Source organism: Bos indicus x Bos taurus, chromosome 13 (assembly GCF_003369695.1).
Source record: "Bos indicus x Bos taurus breed Angus x Brahman F1 hybrid chromosome 13, Bos_hybrid_MaternalHap_v2.0, whole genome shotgun sequence".
In the NCBI taxonomy this organism is placed as follows: domain Eukaryota; kingdom Metazoa; phylum Chordata; class Mammalia; order Artiodactyla; family Bovidae; genus Bos; species Bos indicus x Bos taurus.
In genome coordinates this window covers 32,700,306-32,722,940 of record NC_040088.1, presented here as the reverse complement: position 1 = coordinate 32,722,940, position 22,635 = coordinate 32,700,306, and the positions used below count along the sequence as shown (strand labels likewise).

The following is a 22,635-nucleotide window of genomic DNA, read 5'->3' as shown; positions in this document are numbered from 1 at the left end:
ACCCACTCTTCCTGTGTCAGACATCACACACCTTTGGTTTTAGCACTGTTAAAACAGGATTGGATACACTCAAGACAATGTAAAAACAACTTTGTATCTTTCTGATTATGGAAACAACACATATCATAAAACATTCAGTCCTATCACAACTCTGAAGAAAATAATGGGGACCTATGTTCAAGGAGGTAGCATGGCTCTGGGGGTCATAAAAGTGTCTAGAAATTCACAAATTAAGACCATTCATCTCCATTCTCATAAGACTTACATAAAGCATCATGTGTGGGTCTTCATTTGCTGAGATAGTTATCAAGTTTTTAGCAACCTGCTGTATCAAGCCTACTATGATGTAGGTTTCCCAGGTGGGTCAGTAGCAAAGAGTCCACGTGCAATGCAGGAGATGTGAGTTCAATCCCTGGGTCAGGAAGATGGCAACCCACTCCGGTATTCTTGCATGGAAATCCCATGGACAGAGGAATTTTGTGGGCTACAGTCCGCATGGTCGCAAAGAGTCAGACACGACTTGGCAACTAAATAACAACAACAAACCATGATGAAGCCAAAGTGGACATTCTTTGCCAACAGCAAAGACACTTTCAAATCAGTTTGTGGGATCAAAGAGGTGCTTATTATAGATCTATCAGTTTATTAACACTAACTGGAAACACAAAACACTTACGTGATATGACAGTCAAATTTTTTATTGGTATCTGGAGAATAATTTAAGGCATAATTTTCATCACATTACATGACTCATTTTTACCTTGTATTATTTATTTATTTGGCTGCATCATGTGGCATGGGGGAATCTTAGCTCCCTGACCGGAGTTTAACCTGGGCCTCCTGCAGTGGAAGCACAGAGTCGTAACCACTGAGCCACCAAGGAAGTCCCTAAATGATTCTTTTTTATCAGACCCAAATATAATTTCAAAAAGAAAGGCCTATGTTTGTGTCCCTCAGAGTATTTACGAATACTCTAGCATTTAAAGGGAAAGAGAGTAGGAAGGAAGAAGAGAGAAAGACAGAATGACAGAGAGAGAGGGAGAAAGAAAGAGACAAAGAGATCTGAGAATAATAAAACATTATAATAAAACAACAAAATATAGCATCACCATCATATATTAAGTTAGTGATTCTCTCTCAGTTGTTCTTCACAGTAAATATACTTCACAGTAAATGAATAACCAGGGAGATGGTGAAAAGAAATTTCAAACTCTCTTTGGTTATCAACTTTACCTACAATCTGTCAAAAATCTGGCTAGGGAATAAATGTGAAGCTCATATGACCAGAGCTTCATGGACAGGCAGCCAGTGCAGTCACACAGGACTCCATGCTCCAAAGGGGCCTCATGTTTGAGTTTAATGTTCTTACTGACTTAAAATTCTTAATAATCTTATCTTTGAGTTTGTGTAAAGGATCAGGGGATCATGGAACATGTGCTGCAGCCTGGGAGCCTGGAATGATACACTGTCCCTCCTCCAACCCATCCACCCCCTGCTACCTCCCCAAGTCCCTTGAGTGAGTGAGTCCTTGGCTGCTGGCTCATCCAGCCCCAATGAAAGCATTACCGTCAGCCCCCTTCACGGCCCTGGGCACAGAGGAGTCAGGATAGATCACAGGGCAGTGTTCAGGCACCCATGAGGATTCCCCTGCCCAAGGAAACATGACATTAAATAGAAAGAAAAGATTCCATGACAGGTTCAGAGAAAAATCATGGAAGAAAGCCTTTGTCCTGCTTTTCTGAACAGGGGGCCCACATCTTCACTTGGCATGGCCTTCATAAATCATGAAGCTGGCCTTACATGTGACTGTGAGTGGGGAAGAAGCAAACTAATGAAGGAGGATGAGGTGTAAGAGAGTGAACGAGTATGCACAGGAGGAACAGAGAGGTGTTTGGGTTGTGAGATTAAAACAGTTGAATTCCATACTGTTACACATGGGCCAGATAGCTTCTTTTCAGAAAATGCTTTATTTCACTCTGATTAAGAAGCAGTCTATATCATAAAATACTCAGATATATTCAGATACTGAAGATGTGAATGAAAATCTACATTGAAAGGAGTCACATAGCCCAGAGTGTTAAAAAGTATCTAGAAAATCACTTTTATCCCAATTCACTAACTGGAAACACAAAACAGTTAAGATAGTTAAGTGCTATCTCCTTAGTGTTGTGAATCCAAATCTCCTGTTTCCCCGGGCACATCCAGCCTTCTAAAGTTGCCCTTAGACTTTAAGAACACAGTTTTAGGGATATCCAAATATAGTGAAGGTTTATAAACAGGGAGATCATTATCTTTTGACCTCGGCACTAGCTACCTCCAATTTTACCCAGGAATATCTTTTGTTTGTAGCACGTGAGGCTGCCAGGGGATGACGTTGTCTAAAACCATTTTCAATGTTTTCTTTTTAACAGTTAATATATTTCCAGGATGCAAGTCCATTTCTTTCTAAAAGGTTCCTAGGACACTCATTGAAAAGTCAAAAGCAATGAACTTAAAATAGCAAGGGATTGCTATTTTGCTGGAGAAGAATGACACCCTTTGTATCGAAGTGGGGAATTACAGGCTGTGGTCACTCTCTGCACAGTGTCTCTTTGTCAAGTAACACATGCCAAAAAAAAAAAAAAAAAATACAGATGGGAAAATATTGTGCACTGTCAGATCTTGGAAACAGCCAAAGGATTTTTCCTCACCAATGTCTTGTCGATGACTTTCACATTCTGGCACCCTGAAAAAATAATGCATACATTTAATATGAAATGAATGCAATAATAATCAGGCAGGTAATCGTTTTCCCAAGGAATGTAAAACTTGACAAATGTAAGGTTTATGATTCAAGGTAAGCTTGCCAAATCTTATGTGGCATGAGACCATTTTTATTACCTAAACAGTCCTTAACACAAAATGACTGGCACATATTTTTATTAACACAAAGAGTATATTCTTTTCTGCCACATTTAATACAGAGTCAGTGGCTAAAAGTTCTCTTTTAGGATATGTCTGTAGCAAATTAAAAGGCAGAGTGAGGATTCAAAGAATGGCATCCTTCTCACGGATGCTGTGTCTACCCGGCCTCAGCTCAGAAATGCATAGACCACTGAGCTCTGGAATTCTATCTGTGGGGATGGTCTGGGTGATACAGATCACAAAAAAGGAAGCCCTTGCTACCTTCAAAAGGAGGGGAGGGGATGATTGACTCAAGATGATTCAATGCAATTAGAGGTCCATTCTGAGTCAAATTCAAAACAGTCACTAGGAATAATGATTATTTATTTGTTCATTCATTCAGCAAATATTTATTATTTACATGCTATGCTCTAATCCAGACACTAGAGATACTGCAGTGAAGACAACAAAGATCCCTGCCTCGAGGTTCTTAACATTCCAGAGAAGAAACAGACAATGCACAATGTGTGTCATTTAAGAAAAATAATGTGATAGATAATCTACAGAAGGTGTTAGGTGCCAAGGAAAATAATGAAATTAGAAGATGTTAGCTGCTATGAAAAAAAATGAAACAATAACAGAGGAAAAAATTGGAAGTTGGGTGAGCGGAAAACAAATTGCTATTTTAAATATGGTGATCAACATGGGATCCTATGAAACAGTAAGATAGAAAAGTGTGCCTTGAAGGACACAGGGGAGTTTGCCACATAGATTTTTGGGGAAAGAGCATCCAGCCAGCAGGAAGAGCAAGGCCAAAGCCTTTAGGCTGAAACATGCCTGTTGTCATCAGGGATCATCAAGAAGGCAAATAAGGCCTGGGTGGACATATTTGTCACTCAAATACCGCCTGAGTAACAGTGGGAGGAGCTGAAGTCAGAGAGGTGACAGAGATCAAACCACATAGACCCTCATAGACAATCATGAGGACTTTGGTCTATTTATTCTGAATAAATTGGGAGCAATTGAAATGTGCTGATAGAAGAGTGATATGATCTAAGTTAATGTCTAAAAGGATAGTTCTGATGTTATGATCAGAAGAAACTGGAACAGAGAAGGAAGACAGGATAGACAGGCTGACTCAAAATACCCAAGGAAAGAGACAGCGACAGGAAGGATACACCAGGAAACCATTACAATATCCAAGAAGAAGGGAGACGATGCAGGTTCCAACCAGGCTTTTTTTTACAGAAAGCACCTCTGTGGTTGGATGTGAGGCTATGAGAGAGAAAAGGAGTCAAGAGTGACTTAAGACTTAAGATCTGAGCAAGTGAGACAAAGGTATTAACATGAACTGAGACTGAAAAATCTGTAGGTAGAGCAGAGTTAATGTAGAAATTGAGCAGCTTAGTTTTGGACAGGTAGATTTTGAGATGCCACCTAGACATCTAGGTGGAGCTGGTGGCTAGCCCATTAGATTTATTGTTCATGTGTTAAGACAGGAGAAAGAATATGATGTAGCATTACCCTTAAGGTACTAATAAGACTTGTCAAAGCATCCCTGAAAAGACTGTCCAAGCAGAAGCTAAGTGACTGCTACAGGCAGACATACTGTGGAGTTCCTCCCTTCAAGAGCTCTCTGCACACTATAGCCAACTTTAAATTTCATTACACTCCAAATGGTTCCATCCTCTTCCCCCTCAAATTCACTTAGTTCCACCAAGGAGCCTGGCCTAAAGACACCCAGAAGAAATGAAGTGGTAAATGATAACACCAAGTCTTACCACTCAGAGCCATGGCCAACCAGAATTCCTCCTTCAGTATCTCAAGGACATCCTGAACACCTTTCTCTCCCTAAGCAAGAAGACACAGATCTTTTGAGTAAGTCTGTATGACTGGTTTCATGAATTTATTTCACAGTTGAGTCACTCTGTTTTATATATTTATTGCTTTGTTCTCCAGTTACCTGGGAAGCCAAGCCCCAAATGATCGGTCTCCCCACAAACACAGCCTTGGCTCCCAGGGCCAGAGCTTTCAGAACATCAGTTCCCTTCCGCACACCGCCATCCAGGAAGACCTCCACCTTTCCTTCCACAGCCTCCACTATTTCTGGCAGAACATCAATCTGTGGAGAGAAGAGGTCAGTAAAGTGATACTATGCATGTTGAATTGTTCCCCAACTCAACTTCCACAGGCCACCAACCATCCAATTAGCACTGAAAGTAGGAAAGGCTAAGCTTAGAATCAACAGTAAAATCAGTCTCTCCTAAAATAAAAGAAGTGCAAATGCTAGCAACCAAAGACCAGCTAAATTTGGAACCGAGTAGCTTATTTTTCTGTCAAAGTCCAAGATTATTTTGTGTACATGCTGATACATGTACATGCAGTGTACATGCTGATGTGTGTGCATGCATGATAAGTTGCTTCAGTCCTGTCCAACTCTGCAATCCTATGGACTATAGCCTGCTAGCCTCTTCTGTCCCTAGGATTCTCCAGGCAAGAATACTGGAGCCCTCCTCCAGGGGATCTTCCCAATCCAAGGATCAACCCCTTGTCTCTTAAGTCTCCTGCAATGGTAGGCAGAAGACGTAGTGGTAGGTAGGTGGCACTAATATCACCTGGGAAGCCCTTATTCCTCATATTCGGATTCAAATATCATGATCCAAATATATATATATATATATGTTTTTTAATTGTGTGTATATATACATACACAATTAAAAATACATAATCAGCTTTAAAGGCACAGAGCTACTCTATATTAAATACATAAATATAAATGAAGTATCTTCCTCATATAAATTATTCTGAACATTAATTTACTCATTGAAAATCAATTGTTAAAATTCATACTCAGATTGTGGTAGAAGCAATGGTATATAAAAATGCAAACACTATCAGTCACAAAAAAACTTAGTCTCTGATTTTCCCACCCAAAATATGAGAATATATATAATATACAATTATGTATAACAATATAGCAAACATCCAGTTATACATTAGAGAATTCTCCCTGAAAATATTTTTCCTTGCTTTTAAGGAAAATGACCACATGCACTTTGAAGATCCTCATCTTGATTAGCAGTTGATAATGGGCTTATTATATCAGCTCTAGAGAATATAAAAGCTTCATTGAGGTCCATCTGCTAGACTGTATTATTGTTCGTAATTCTTCACACCACTCTGAACCCACTCTTTTTCCAAGGTCACTTGGCAGTGTTTCGTAGTTAAAAAAAAAAAAAAAAAAACAGTGCACTTATCACTCCTTGACAGTGGCCTTGGCCTTGCAACCTACTTTGCCCAGTGACATGTGAACAGAGGTGGAAGAGTGCCATTTCTGGGCATGGACCTTGAAAGACCTCATATATTTCAACTGTCTCTTGCAGCTGTGCCATTGGCCGTGTGAGAAAACTCCCCCTCCCCTCCATAGAGCTGAGACCCCCGGAGAAGAAGGAGAGTTGTCCCATCCAAGCCCAGCTGGACCTGAAACTTGGAGAACAGCCACCCAGCCAGTACCAAATCTAGGTCAGCAGACCCCTAGTTGACAAAAAGTTTCATGGGAATAATGATTTAAATTTGAGTTTGGAATCTTTTGTTTTTTAGCATCATGTGGTAATAGCTCTTAAAGTTGGTTAATAGCCAATATAGTTAGTTATAGATAGTAACTGACACAATTGGCTACTTGGGTGTAAATCTTTGCATCTGAGGGTGGAAACAATTCTCATAGTGACTTACTATAGTGACCACAGTAGGTAAAAATCCGCAGAAATTATCCACACTTATCCCCAAGTACTTAAATATAAAATTAAATCCATACATTCAAGTGCAGTTTTTCTAGAAGTAATTGTGCTGAAATCACTCAAAAACTTTCCTGCTTCTCCCCCCAAATTTGAGAGGCTCAATGTAAAAAGAGTTTTATGTAAAAGACTGAAGACCAAACCCAACTACAGATTTGGAGGAAGTGAAGGCAACAGTTGGAGCACAGCCCCCTAAATGTTTGGCAAGTAATGTGATTTTCCTCTTTTCCTTTCGGCTTTTCTGCCTGGCCAAACATGCTTTGGATCCATTTACATATGTCCCTTTAACTATACATAGTCCTCCTTTTAGACTCAGGCAAGTTACATCAACATATAAATGCTACAATTTCCAAGTGATGATGCAAGCTATAATTAAGTATATTTCCCCATTTGAAACCAAAACCAAAGAAAAATATTAGCTAGTTTCAGTTCAATACACGTTTTCAAAGTCACGCAAATCAAGTCTTTTAGGATATTTCCAATGCCCAATCTGGCCTAAAAAATAAACTAATAAGGATACTTAAAGTGTGAATCCTGGATTATAAAATGAAGCCTAGATTCATGTTTTCCTGTCCATGGACAAGGAAGTTCTATCCATCACAGAGCATTCCTATCCCCCCTTTCTTCTTCCTGGAGCTGCAGTTTTACTGGGTATATATTATGCAGAATAATTCTGACCAGAGCAGATAAAATAAGTAAATATAGTGAACAAGTCCACTATTTTACGACTTTTCTGTTTCTTTTCAGCTTGCTACACATCTAAAAGACCATTCATTTCAGCTTTTCTTTTCTTAGTGGTTCCTTAGACAATTAATTGCAGGCTTAGCTCCAGCAGAGTTAATCTACAGGAAAATATGCTAAGATTCCAATGTACTACTGTTCACTCATCCATCCATTCACTGATTTATCAAATATTTTATTGATGACTTGGCAGATTCCAGGCATCATGCCAGGCAGTTTACAGAATCCAAAAAGAATCCCACAGGGACCTGATTCTGGAAAAGCCCCCCTAATGGCACCCCACTCCAGTATTCTTGCCTGGAAAATCCCATGAACGGAGGAGCCTGGTAGGCCGCAGTCCATAGGGTCGCTAAGAGTCGGACACGACTGAGCGACTTCACTTTCACTTTTCGCTTTCATGCATTGGAGAAGGAAATGGCAACCCACTCCAGTGTTCTTGCCTGGAGAATCCCAGAGACAGGAGAGCTTGGTGGGCTGCCATCTATGGGGTCACAGAGAGTCAGACACAACTGTAGTGACTTAGCAGCAGCAGCAGTTCCTGTTCCTGCTCAAGGTCCTCCCTGTCCACAAAACTTCCACTCACAAGGTGCTTCCATCTTTCTACCTTCTTAAAGCATCCAGTCCTACACTCATGATTTCTGACATTTTAGGCATAAAACACTTTAAAGGTTCCAAACCAGAGCAGTTGAGCACAAACAAACAGATAAAGCCAGAGATGCTTTAGTTAACAATGCAGAAGACAGATTCCAAGCCACTGCCCACAAGTCCTCCTCTGTCTACCCACCATGCTTCAGGCAGCCCTGGCTGGAGGTGGTGGTGTGAGTTCTAATAAATAGTGTGAGTTCTACTAAGTACGTTTAGAAAACCCCTGCTCCATATAGGTCTGGCTGACAGTTTGCGATTGCAGAAATGGCTGCAGCCATCTGCCACCTTATCTTCATTTCCTTGCAGTGCAACATTTCTACTCCTCCCATCATGAGGAAGAAATGAAGTCAAAAAAGTCTATTTCCTCACACCTTGAATCTGAAGTGGCCGTGTGACTAGCTTCCACCAACAGAAAAAGAAATAAGTGACAATATGCCTGTTCTAAGCATAAAGCTCAAGAGGCTTAGATATTTCCACTTGCTCCCTGGGAAACCCAGTGCCTTGTGAGACCCAGCCCACCTAACGTTCTAGATATGAGAGACAATGCAGAGCCATCCCTGCTGAGGTCATCCTACACCAGCCTGCCCTAGTAGACCCAGCAGCTGACCACAGACATGTATGAGTGAGCCCAGCCAGGAACACAAAACCTCTCTGTGGATCTCAGGTCAAATGGACAATTCACAAAGTTATGACATGAATCAATGGCTATTGAATTTTAGCCAGTAGATTTCAGAATGGTTTGCTATACAGCAAAAGCTAACTGATAAATCAAATGGTCCTCAAAGGAAGAATATAATGAATCTTTTTCAGAAGGAAAAATGAAATTTCTGATGTCATAGAATATACCCAAGGACTCAATTTTAGAAACACTGATTTAATAACCCAAAGTTTATTTTATGAAAATGTTTTACAATTGAAATTTTTCACTTGAAAATATGAAAAGAATATCATATTTTTAAGTTTACATTCTTCCCTGGTTGCTCAGTTGGTAAAGAATCCACCTGCATGTGGGAGACCTGGGTTCGATCCCTGGGTTAGGAAGATTCCCTGGAGGATGGCATGGCAACCCACTCCAGTATTCTTGCCTGGAGAATCCCCATGGACAGAGGAGCCTTTGTGGGCTACAGTCCATGGGGTCACAAAGAGTCAGACATGACTGAGTGACCAAACACTACTTTGGATCCAGTTAGCATAAAAAAAATTTTTTTTTCCATAAAAAAGTCAAAAAAAAAAGCTCCTAGGGTTCAAAGACTCCATATAATCTGTCTTTAGACCCCAGTTTGAGATGATCTAGTATTGTGGATTTTGGAAATATACTAATTCTGCCATATCATTCCCTAATTACCTCAGGACTAGTCTTTGCCACATTATTACCTTCAGAGTAAGGATCTTAATGTGAACTCATTTTTTTTAAGGCAGATGTTAAATTACTTATAAAAGCATGCACTACTGAATTATCAAAATTCTTAGAAAGAAATATGTTATTCTTTTCTTTTATTGGAGTATAGTTGTTTTACAATGTTGTGTTAGCTCCTGCTATACAGCAAAGTGAATCAGCTATGTGTTTACATAAACCCCCTCTTTTTTGGATTTCCTTCCCATTTAGGTGACCACAGAGCATTGAGTAGAGTTCCCTGTGCTATACAGTCAGTTCTAATTAGTTATCTGTTTTATATATAGTTGTGTATATATGTGGAGGAGGCAATGGCACCCCATTCCAGTACTCTTGCCTGGAAAATCCCATGGATGGAGGAGCCTGGTAGGCTGCGGTCCATGGAGTCGCAAAGAGTCAGACACAACTGAGCAACTTCACTTTCACTTTTCACTTTCATGCATTGGAAAAGGAAATGGCAACCCACTCCAGTGTTCTTGCCTGGAGAATCCCAGGGACAGGGGAGCCTGGTGGGCTGCCGTCTATGGAGTCCCACAGAGTCGGACACGACTGAAGTGACTTAGCAGCAGCAGCAGCAGGGTATATATGTCAATCCCAAACACCCAGTATATCCCACCCTCCCTCCCACCTTGGTATCAATATGTTTGTTCTCTATGTCTCTGTCTCTACTTCTGCTTTGCAAATAATGTTAACTTATTTTTAAACTCTGCTGGAACAGGCCATGGTTCTCAATAGCACTGTATTACTATGGACTGCAGTCAAACTCCTGATCTGGGACTCTTAATGATAAGTATTTCTCCATACAAGAAAGCTCTGTGATTTATAGAAATGCAGAAATCATACAGTCCAGACATTTAATTTTTGCAACCAACACAACATTATGTAGAGACTCAGGCTGAAAAGTCTGAGCAACTTGGTCACCCAGCTCTCACCCTTCTAGAGGCAAGAAAAGGCTTGAACCCAAGACTCTGGGTTCATTTCAATGCTCTTGCAGTAAAATCACACTGCCTCTTTGGCTCTGAGTTATGATGTCACAGAATGTGCAAGAGAGTAAGTCCTTCTGTGTACCTACTGAGAAGTTCTATATCACAGCCTCCTCCAAGTCTTTTGCCAAATGCCTGAAAACCAACACATTGAGAGAAAAACACCTTCACTATAAACTTAATCCTGCTTCACATTTCTCTCATCATCATGCACCTTAAATTTTCTCTAGAGTAGGAGGCAAACTCAAGCAAGTATCTCCTCTCAGGCACACATCATGCAAAGGGGAGGGTCATTGTTTATCTTAAAACAGTTTCTGAGACCACAACTCAAAAAGCCCTTTTAGATAAGTTTCCATATCCCCTCAGCCAGAAGGAAATAAACCACACCATTCAGATATGTTTCCCTTAAAATCTAGTTAGATTTGATTTCAGTAGATTTAGATTTTATTTTTAGAAAACAAACTTAATTTGGCCTGCCCACTAAGTCCACGTCTTCATACACAAGAGAGGCATAAATCAGCGGAAAAGCCTTGAACTGAGACCAACTTCTCCTGCCAGCCCAGAGGAGCTCTTCACTCTCCACTACAGGCAATGTTTAATATCACCTAAAAAGATGGGTCTTTATAAGTAATGCTGAATTGGAAAGAGCTGACAACTTCCAGTTTTATGATTTTAATTACTGATTCTGTGCAAAGACTTGATTTCTTCCTACCATTAGCCCATTAGTGCTTCAAGAAAAACTCTTGAGTGCAAATGCATGAACCCCTGGCCTCATTCAATCTGCCCTAAGACCTGCACAACATCCATGGATTTAGCTAAATCAACATGCTATCTTAATGAAACAGTAATCCACTACTTGACTAAATTATTTGAATGAATTCAAATGTTTGCCCCAACTAATAACTATGACTAAATGGTTCTGACAAAAGGGGTAATGGATATGATGATCCAGCTCGGAAATGATGAACTAAAGAGTCTATCCACATTATTTCATAGATACATATTTATTTAAGTTTTGTTACATGATGTTAGCTTACTTTGCCTATGATAAGTGAAATTATGGAATACTAAAGTTTAAAGGCACCAAAGAAACAATCTAATTAATTTTTTTAACTTTAAAAGATGAAAAAGCTGAGATTTGGAGGGGTTATCCCTCAGCCCCATAGCAGGTCAGACCCTTCTCTCTTTCCTTGGCTCTCATAATTATCCAGGCCACCTCATTGGTCTTCCTGCTCCCTGTCATGCCACAGTCCAATTTGTGGTATTTGTTGCTGCTAAATCAAGGCTTTTCTATTGCATATCTAATGACTCATAATATTTAATATTCAAAGATCCCCTCCCTGACCTGTCCAAGCAGGCATATTTCTCAGGCTCCCAACACCCACCAGATACTGCAAACAAAAGAGATTCCTTGGTATTCCCCAAGAATATCTCAGTCTTTCCCATTCCACTTTTACACTCACACTAGTGAAAGCAGGGGTCCATATGGGAACAAAGCAGAGGTGAAAGACAGCTGCAATCCCACTGCCTCATCTGAAGAAATCCCGGACACATTCTCACAGCAGACAGCATATAAGGGATCCCCATGCCACCCCACCTACAGCTTCTGGCCTTCACTCTAGATCAGGGATCCATGAAGTACACCCCTGGATATACGTCTATCTCCATGACTTTTGATCCATTTCTGGGCTCCCCAATCCTTTATCTTAAAGTCAATCCATGGCTGGGCCCTTCGCTCCTGGCCTTGGGAGCCGATTGCTCCCTTTAACCGTTTTAACTCTATCCCACACCATTGCAGCCAGTTAGTTTACTTTTATATCTGGATTCTGACTCTGATTTGTCTGGCACAGGGTATATAGTACATATAAATTCACATTGGATCTACTCAGTAGCTGTAAAAATACTAGTGCTTCAGTTTTCCTGGTCCCACAAGATTCTGATGGATGGATTCAGGGTGCAGACTGGGAATTAGGATTCTTTAAAGCTCCCAAGAGATTCCAATGTGCAGCCAAGGTAGTTCAAGCTCCAACAGAGAGGTTTGTTTGCAGGAAACCTCTCCCAGGCCACAGGATTTCTGCCTCCTTTCCCCACCTGCCCTCACTCTGCAGCTTTTCAACCTCCACCTCCAAGACACTCATGGCATAATCTTCTTTCCTACTCAAATTTACAATATTCCTCTCAGTATATCTATAAATATAGGACTAATCACTGCCTACAAATGGCTACTTACTTAACACAGACGACTTTTATAAGTTTACAAACAAATAGAATAATAATCTAATTTAGGTAGATGCCCATGTGCTCGTGCACATGCTGAGTCGCTAAGTCGTGTTCAACTCTTTGCGACCCCTTGGACTGAAGCCCACCAGCCTCCTCTGTCCATGGGATTTTCCAAGGAAGAATACTGGAGTGGGTTGCCATTTCCTAGTTCAGGGGATCTTCCAGACTCGGGGATTGAACCACTAAACTTAAAATCTGAGATCTTACGTATATTCCTACATATTAGATCTTGAGTATTCATACAAAAATATATATACAAAGAGGGGTAGTCACAGAGATGGTCAAAACTGAAATACAAATGGGAATTCCAATGGAGGCATTTGCCAAAACTCACAGTGGCTGGCACCCCGTCAAGCTGTCGAGCCCCATGATTTGACACCAAGATCCCGTCCAAACCATGTTTAACTGCCGCCTTGGCATCATCACCTAGAAAGAGTAATACAACCACGGTGTGGAAAAGGCAACTTAATAAAAGGCTTGAATTTTGAGGCCAAAGCATCCCCATCAAAGAGGGGCTAGCCTGATACATATGTATCTTGCTCAGAAACTTTAGCACAGACATACACCCAAGGGTTAAATCTAGAATTATATTGATGATTTCTTTGGCCAAAAAAGGTTAACATTTGAAACAGCTTAATGATGAAATAAAACTATCAATAGATGGTAAACTGACATGCAGTTAAAATGTATTTATCCTCATAAGGAAATACCCGTGCTCAGTTTATTTTTATTATTAACAAGATTAAATTATTTATCATTCAACATAATTACTCCCCCAAAATTTGGATAACATAAACGAACATATCAGTAGCAAGCAGTTTAGTGTAACAGGTGATAAACAAGTCTATTTCAAAAATATTCTTTAATACAAAGCTTTAACTTCAGTAATTATTTTAAGTAATAGTGTTCTATAATTAAATGTATTTTGTCCATTGAAGCATATAAAAATATAACATTCAAATGATATGCTACATCTTAAACCAGTCTTAAAAATATATTGATTTTTGAAAATGCTGTTTTAAATTTGACTAACATACTCCAAAATCAATTTCAAATCTTTTAAAAATATTTTACATCTTTAAACTATTATTTTCAGCATTCTCCCAATAAAAACTATTTGCTAACAGAATCATGAAAATAACACTGCTTCCCAAGTTTAACACTCAAAAGTAGCCCAAGGTTGTAGTGAAATCGGATTGTGGAAACTTAAGCAGATAGATACAGGACATTGCATATATTTATAAATTCAGCAATGGAGATCAAGGGCATACCTGACTAAGAATAACAAAAAAGAGATTCATAGGAGAATTTGTAATTTGAATTATTTGAAAATTTTATTCTTTAAACCACCATTTTCCAAACTGTGTTTCATGGAATTTTTAAATATTCCCACTTTTCAAAATAAAGCTAGAAATATTTTTCTTCTAAAATTATAGGCATATGAAAATGTTAAACCCATGTGGCATAGACAATGTTTATATCCTTAAAAATTCATAGGTTGAAGTTTTAACCCTCAATGTGATCAAATTTGGAAATGAATACTTTGAGAAGTAATAAGGGTTAAATGAGGTCCCAGGTAGTGCTAGTGATAAAGGTCATGAGGGTAAGGCCCTCATCATGGTATTAGTGCCCTTACAAGATTACACCAGAGAGCTTGTTCCTCTCCCTCTCCACGCACACAAGGGAGAGGTCATGTGGGCACACAGCGTCAAGGTGACCTCTGCAACTCAAGGGAAAAGCCTTCACAAAAACCAACCAGGCTGGCTACTTTATCTCAGACTTCCAGCCTCCAGAAGAATGAGAAAATAAATTTCTGCTTTAAAACACTCCCTTTCTCAGGCTATTACATTTTGTTATGGCAACTTGAGCCGACTAAGACATTGTGTCATCATGATATTATTATTACTAGCAGAGAATAGTATATATAAGGAATATATACTATATAGTGTGCATGCTAAGTTGCTTCAGTTGTGTCTGACTCTGTGACCTTATGAACTGTGGCCTGTCAGGTTCCTCTGTCCATTGGATTCTCCAGGCAAGATACTGGAGTGGGTTGCCACGCCCTTCTCCAGGGGATGGTTCCGACCCAGGGAGCGAACCCGCATCTATTTCATCTAACATGCATTGGCAGGCTGGTTATTTACCACTAGCACCACATGAGAAGTCCATATACTATATATACTAAACTATATATATGTTAGGCTTCACAGATGATGATAGTGATAAAGAACCCTCCTGCCAATGCTGGAGACGTAAAGAGACGCGGGTGCTATATAAGAAATATATAGTGTGTGTGTGTGATGCCCTTCAGTTCAGTTCCATTGAGTTGCTCAGTCATGTCCAATTCTTTGTGACCCCATGGACTGCAGCATGTCAGGCCTCCCTGTCCATCACCAACTCCCAGAACTTGCTCAAACTCATGTCCATCAAGTCGGTGATGCCATCCAGCCATCTTATCCACTGTTATCCCCTTTTCTTCCTTCCTTTATCTTTTCCAGTATCAGGGTCTTTTCCAATGAGTCAGTTCCTCGCATCAGGTGGCCAAAGTATTAGAGCTTCAGTTTCAGCATCAGTTCCTCTAATGAATATTCAGGATTGATTTCCTTTGGGATTGACTGGTTTGATCTCCTTGCTGTCCAAAGGTCTCTCAAGAGTCTTCTCGAACGCCACAGCTCTAAAGCATCAGTTCTTCGGTGCTCAGCTTTCTTTATGGTTCAACTCTCACCTCCATACGTGACTACCGGAAAAACCATAGCTCTGACTAGATGGACTTTGTCAGCAAAGTAATGTCTCTGTGTATTAAGTAATGTCTCTGATTTTTAATACACTGTCTAGGTTGGTCATAGCTTTTCTTCCAAGGAGCAAGTGCCTTAAATTCACAGCCACAGTCACCATTTGCAGTGATTTTGGAGTCCAAGAAAATAAAGTCTCTCACTGTTTCAATGTTTCCCCATCTATTTGTCATGAAGTGATGGGACCAGAAGCCATGGTCTTAGTTTTTGAATGTTGAGTTTTAAGCCAGCTTTTTCACTTTCCTCTTTCATTTCATCAAGAGGCTCTTCAGTTCCTCTTCAGTTTCTGCAATAATGGTGGTGTCATCTGCATATCTGAGGTTATTGATATTTTTCCCAGCTTGTGCTTCATCCATCCTGGCATTTTGCATGATGTGCTGTGCATAGAAGTTAAATAAGCAGAGTGACAATATACAACCTTGATGTACTCTTTTCCCAATTTGGAACCAGTCCATTTTTCCAAGTCTGATCCTAACTGTTGCTTCTTGATCTGCATACAGATTTTTCAGGAGGCAGGTAAGGTGGTCTGGTATTCCCATCTCTTGAAGAATTTTCCAGTTTGTTGTGATCTACACAGTCAAAGGCTTTGACATAGTCAATAAAGCAGAAACAGATGTTTTTCTGGAATGCTCTTGCTTTTTTGATGATCCAATGGATGTTGGCAATTTGATCTCTGATCCCTCTGTCTTTTCTAAATCCAGCTTGAACATCTGAAAGTTCTCAGTTCAAATACTGTTGAAGACTGGCTTGGAGAATTTTGAGCATCACTTTGTTAGCGTGTGAGATGAGTGCAATTGTGTGGTAGTTTGAGCATTCTTTGGCATTGCCTTTCTTTGGGATTGGAATGAAAACTGACTTTTCTAGTCCTGTGGCCACTCCTGAGTTTTCCAAATTTGCTGGCAGGTTGAGTACAGCACTTTCACAGCATCATCTTCTAGGATTTGAAATAACTCAACTGGAATTTCATCACCTCCACTAACTTTCTTTGTAGTGATTCTTCCTAAGGCCCACTTGACTTCAGACTCCAGGATGTCTGGCTCTAGGTAAGTGATCACACCATCATGGTTATCTGGGTCATGGAGATCTTTTTTTGTACAATTCTGTGTATTCTTGCCACCTCTTCTTAATATCTTCTGCTTCTCTTAGGTCCATACCATTTCTGTCCTTTATTGCCCCCATCTTCACATGAAATGTTCCCTTGGTATCTCTAATTTTCCTGAAGCCCTTATCATTTGGATATTGGACATTTTAAACAGTCTTCAAGCCTCTCCATTTAATCATATTTAATGATTAAAATCATTTAATCATTTCTATTTGTCACTTTGTTTTACATTTTGGGAAATATCCTTGACCCTCTTCTTCAGTAAACCAGTAATTTTATTTTTAATTCCAAAAATCATTTTTTTTAATATTTGCAAACTGTTTTTAATGTTCCAATTTTCTTTTCATGGCAGATTCTTCTTATTTAAACATATTTTCAATCCCTCTGAACCTATCCTTTGGAGTCTTTAAAGTTCTTTTTTTACTTTATCTCTTTCCTCTGCCATCAGCTTTTCTGCAGATGTACCATGGTCTTTTATGTTTTGGAATTTCTGAAATGCCTTGTGATGCTAAAGGTGGAGTCTCCCCTGGGCTGGAGCACAGACCCTTGAGAGACCCCGTGGCTCCCAGCTCCTCACCACCCTGCACCCCTCCAAGGCAGCAGCAGGAGGCAGAGACCAGTCCCCTGGACACCCCGGAACCCCAGCAAACCTTACCCATCTTCAGCAGAGTCTCCCCTGGGCTAGTGGGGGAGTGTCACAAACAGAACTCCAGTGATTCCTCTGGCTTTCAGCTCCCACTTTTCATCCCTCATCTCTGTCACACTTGCACTCTAGACCCTAGGAACCCTCAGGCACCCTATGATACGACTTGCTCCTGCCTTCAGGGTTCTCACAAAGACTCTCTACAGGAGCAGTTTTCTTTTCATTTTCCTGGTGTCAATATACTCCCTTTACCTTTTGTTTCTTTCATAAATGTCTTGAAGTTTCTCTGCTGCTTGTGCCTTCCTTTCCTTTGCTGTCATAAGTGTTATGCATTCTTGGATTTCTGTACTTTAATTTCAGTAAGGTCTTAAATTTGATAAAAGGGTACATATGTGCTCAATCTATCATTTTGAACTAGAAATCCAATATGTTATCACACTATCATTTAAAACATGTTTAGGAAATGGTTCTCTAAAGATACAGACTTGTATGCTATCCAGGAGAACTTTCTATGATGATGGAAATGTTCTACATCTGTGTGGTTCCATATAGTAACATAAATAGCCATAGAGTAATAGAAGTGTGGCAATGTAGGTGAGAAACTGAATTTTACTTTTGTTTAATTTTAATTTACTTGAATAGCCACACTTGGCTACGGACTGACATATTGGCTGAGTTTTAATGTTTGCATGGGTTTACCCACTCTAATAAAGAGATGTACCACGGTATTTTTTATGTCTAGATGTATCTATATCTATAAGTAACCTTAACAAACAATGTAAAATGTAACTAGAATTGCTCTGGTTATCTAATTGCATGTGTGATATCAACATAAAAATCAAAAGTTAAAAAATTAAAATATTTGAAATATATTTTATGAATCTCATGATTGAAGATATATGTAATCTTCTGATTTATAATGCAAATACTTGCCACCAGGTAGCTATAACCTGTGTTTTAAGATATTGAATACTGTCAATAAACTGACCCTATACAGTATGAAAAAGAGATTAACCCCTTAGGCTTGGTAGTAAGGCCACCTAGATTTGAATCCCATATCTGCTTCATGCTTGCCATGTAAGCAGCAAATTACTTAACTTGTTTGGTACATCAGTGTACTAAACCACAAAATGGGGATAAAGATTCAAATATGATTGGTTTGTGGATTAAATGAGTTGAATGAGCTCTTAGAAAGTACCTGACATGTTGAGCACTCAGATAAATATGATTATTATTATTTTCAGCTGATGGTACAGGAAATACTAACTAAGAATATGAGTAGGTAGAGGAAGATTTATTTGCTGGATACTTTTGGCAAATCTATTTAAGTTTTGTTTATAACAACAAATTTTAATCATAGTGAGGGTTATGATTATTATGAGCTTTTCATTTTGAAGGAAGTGCTATTTAAGTCTTAGTTTGTTGTCTTCTATCATCTCAAATGGTTTTCTGTGTTCTACCAGGCAGTGCTGGGAATGTAGGGAGAAATCACTGAATGGTTTTCTAAGAAGACAGGATCATGAGCATGTAGAGAAAAATGAAAGTAATCATTTATGACCATTTATGTATCCCTTTCCTTAGCTGTTTATGTAATCTTGTTCACATTTTATTTTAACTCAGAGAGAAAAACAATGTTTTCTTAACAAGAGAGTCAAAGTGGACATAGCAAATGTTCATGAATCTTGGATATTTTCATTAACCTTTAGAGTTTACTAGTATGACATTCCAAATTTGTTATTTGCCAGTTAATACACTAACTGATTCACAAACACAACAGTCAATAGTGAATAGCACTGTTTGCTATCTTATTAATACATTATTTCCATATTTAATCTTAAATACCAAAGTAAGTACTCAAGATTTAGAGTAGTATTATCTTCTATCTATTGTCAAGGCCTTGAACAATAGACATATAGCAGGACTCTATGCTATTTCAACAGGAGCTTAGTAACTAAATCCTAGCTTCATGGCAGCAGTTTTGAACACAATTCAGGAACACTGAGTGAATATTCTTTGAGAATGTCTTTAAAAACTATAGATAGGGTAATAATGAGTTAAATAAGTTTCTGAGAAGCCAAAAATCACTAGAGAAGTGAGATCGTCTAGTTTTAAATTTTTTAATTAGAAAAAAATTCTAAAAAGCACATGCCTTTGTTTATAATGCCATTTGTTAGCGTGAGTTCTGAGGAAAACCTAACCCTGTCTCAAGTACATATTTGGAGTTTGTGTTGAGATTTCCAAAGACAGAGTTTAACCACAGCAAGAGATTGCATCTTGCTGTTTTAGTTGCATTCATTAGAATGCAATCCTTAAAACGGTGGTAAGGGGGGATGTTTCATTGAGATCTTCTCAGTTGCCTGTGATTTCATATTCCTACAAATATAATCTGTACCTTTCTGGTAAAAGGAAAATGAAAAAAGATAGATGACTCTTAGTCAATCCATGTAACTTCTGGATGAAGATCTGTGAAATAATGAGACCTGGATTTCCCAGAATTGGCCTTAGCACTCCCGCCTCCCCTCCACCCAGACTGAACCTATGCACCACTTAATGTCATTGTTGTCATAGTGATGATTCTTGTTTGTTAAATAAATGAAGTAAATAGTTACAGAGAAGTTAGACAATGTAAACTGCACGTGTACAAATAAGTTATTTCCTTTCAAATGCCAAATGCCCAGTCTTTCCTTCTCTTGCTTTTGAGCTCTCTCTAGTTATAGATATTCATGCAGTTTTCCCTAAGTATTTTACTCAATAAACATTCAGGCTGTCTACTGAGTGAAAAACACATAACATGGATAAGAAAGAAAAGAGAGAAGTAAAAGTGTTGGTAGTGGTCCTTGGTGTAACGGCCACAGAATGATGTTCTTGAAGTCAAAACATTTTTCAACTTAACATGTGATAGTAAATCATTCAGTAGATTCACATCATATCCTAGAGGACAAAGTGGTAGAAAATTAGGTATATTGGGAATCCAAAATTGAAACATTGGTTAGAAATTAAATTGGTGATTTTACCCCAACTGCTGTGAGCCTTCTGTGATGAGAGTAATTAAATACTTGAAACAGCATTTTTAAAATAATTTTTAATTAATTTTAAATATTTTAAATAATTTTTAAATAATTTTCTAAATGGATTACACCCTTTCAGTTTCCTCAGTGACACCACTGTGAAGTGAAAGTGAAAGTAGCTCAGTCATGTCCGACTCTTTGCAACAATACAGCCCATGGACAATACAGCCCATGGACAATACAGCCCATGGACCACACAGCCCGTGGAATTCCCCAGGCCAGAACACTGGAGTGGGGAGCTGTTCCCTTCTCCAGGGGATCTTTCCAACCCAGGGATCAAACAGAGGTCTCCCACATTGTAGGTTGATTCTTTACCAGCTAAGCCACAAGGGAAGTCCCAGAAGACTTTGAAGTGGGTAGCCTATCCCTTTTCCAGTGGATCTTCCCAACCCAGGAATCAAACTGGGGTCTCCTGCATTGCCGGTAGATTCTTTACCAGCTGAGCTACCAGGGATTAGCTACAATTCTTGTCCAGATTACAGCAGTTTCCTAAATTGCTTCCCTGACCACAGCTAGGCCACCTCCATTGAGTCGGACCATTATACAAAGCTTGCTTTTTCTACACTGCTGATCTGATGAGGTTGCTTCCCTCATCAAGGTTCTTAGTAGTTCTCAATCATCTTAAAGTCTACATACGGCTTATATGGTTTAACATTGTTACTTGTGACTGCTGTATTTCAACATGACCGAAGTCTGAAAAAGAGTCTTTTGACCTGATGTCATGACAAAAGTCAAGGATCATCTTTCATCCTGGAATGAAACCTTCCCTAAATCACTTTTATAACTGTCCAAACACTATTTAAGCCATACCCTTATAGTGCATAGATTTCAATCTCAGTATGTACAACATCTTATCTCACCCAAATTCTTGTTTTTATGTCTGTCCTCTCCAAGAATGAGATGTCCTTTGGCCAAGGATCTCAAATTATTGTCTTTTATTTTAGCACACAGTAAGTATAATAAATGTTTATGAAATGAGTGAGTGAATAAGTGAATGAATGAGCAAATAAATGGGACAGATCCTTCGGGTTAATATTTCAGTACCTACAGTGGAATATAGCTACAGGAAGTAGCACTAATAATCATGGACTACAGTATGAATGCAAGTAAGGTCAGCAAAACTGTTTAAAGGTGTCTGTAATATCAGTATATACTCAAAAAAGTATAATCCACAGAAATTTTGAACTGACAATAGTCTATAGAAAAGAATATAACAATGTCTTTTAAAAGCACAGATTAAGACAGATCAGGATTTAAACATATCTCCACTACTTAAAAGCTCCATTATGAAAAGTGAAAGTTGCCCAGTCATATCCGATTCTTTGCAACCCCATGGACAATACAGTCCACGGAATTCTCCAGGACAGAATACTGGAGTGGGTAGCCATTCCCTTCTGCAGAGGATCTTCTCCACCCAGGAATCAAACCTAGGACTCCCACATTGCAGGTGGATTTTCACCATGTGAACTACCAGGAAAGCCCAAGAATACTGGAGTGGGTAGCCAAGCTTCATTAGGCCCATTCTTTTACTCACATTAGCTTATTTTTGTGTCCATACTATTAAATAAAGTCAGGGGCATTCCCAGAGCTTTATAAATAAGGGCCATGGTACTCATACATATTCAAGTAAAACCAATGAAAAAGTTTTGATTCTAAGTCATAGTTAACCCTGAGATAAATTAATGGAGTCTCTCATCACAGAGCCACTTACTTTAACATTTCCATTTGAAATAATATGTTTCGGGCAGTTATCTACATAACAGTATTAAATGTTTTCAAAGCAAGAAAATATTTTTGTGGGTGAACACATTTACATTCCAAATTATTATATTCATTGGTACCTCCCTGTGGGATTTGCATACATGTGGATATTGGGGAATTTGTCAAGTTTCTTAACAACCATGGCTTGATATTTGAAGATTTTAACATTCTAGTCCACCATTCTTTAAAGAGAGGTGATATGGGATTCCACACTCAAAAAATCAGTTCTAGTCATTAGTACTGGGAGGGAACAGGAGAAAAATACAAAGTGCTCTTAAACATATCTGGCTGTCATAATATCTTCCTTGGGACTTATTGATTTGAGAGCAGTTGTTGGCAGCTTTCAGCCAAAGCAACAAACTCAAGACCTTCTACCTAGGTTTTGCCAAGTTCTGTGATTCAATGGCATCCAAAATCAGGCAATCCCACTACTTTAGAAAAAGTAACTTTTTACATCATAAGAGCCCTGTTCTCCTTCAGAAGGAAGAAACATTTAGTCATTAATGTCAAATGGGAGAACTGAGAGATGGATTTATATTTCCATATTAAT

At 39.0% G+C, this 22,635-nt stretch overlaps 1 protein-coding gene across 1 annotated transcript in view; it reads right to left on the bottom strand.

The window, feature by feature from the left end:
- Positions 1-677: 677 nt before the first annotated feature.
- The window catches only part of HAO1 (hydroxyacid oxidase 1), a 64,259-nt gene continuing 42,301 nt past the window's right edge, over positions 678-22,635 (bottom strand). The window contains exons 5-8 of the mRNA XM_027559392.1: positions 13,054-13,145; positions 4,847-5,005; positions 4,665-4,734; positions 678-2,725 (exon numbers count right to left, since the gene is read on the bottom strand). Coding sequence (XP_027415193.1) covers positions 2,655-2,725; positions 4,665-4,734; positions 4,847-5,005; positions 13,054-13,145 — 392 coding nt within the window. The 3' untranslated portion in view covers positions 678-2,654. The remainder of the gene's footprint in view (positions 2,726-4,664; positions 4,735-4,846; positions 5,006-13,053; positions 13,146-22,635) is intronic.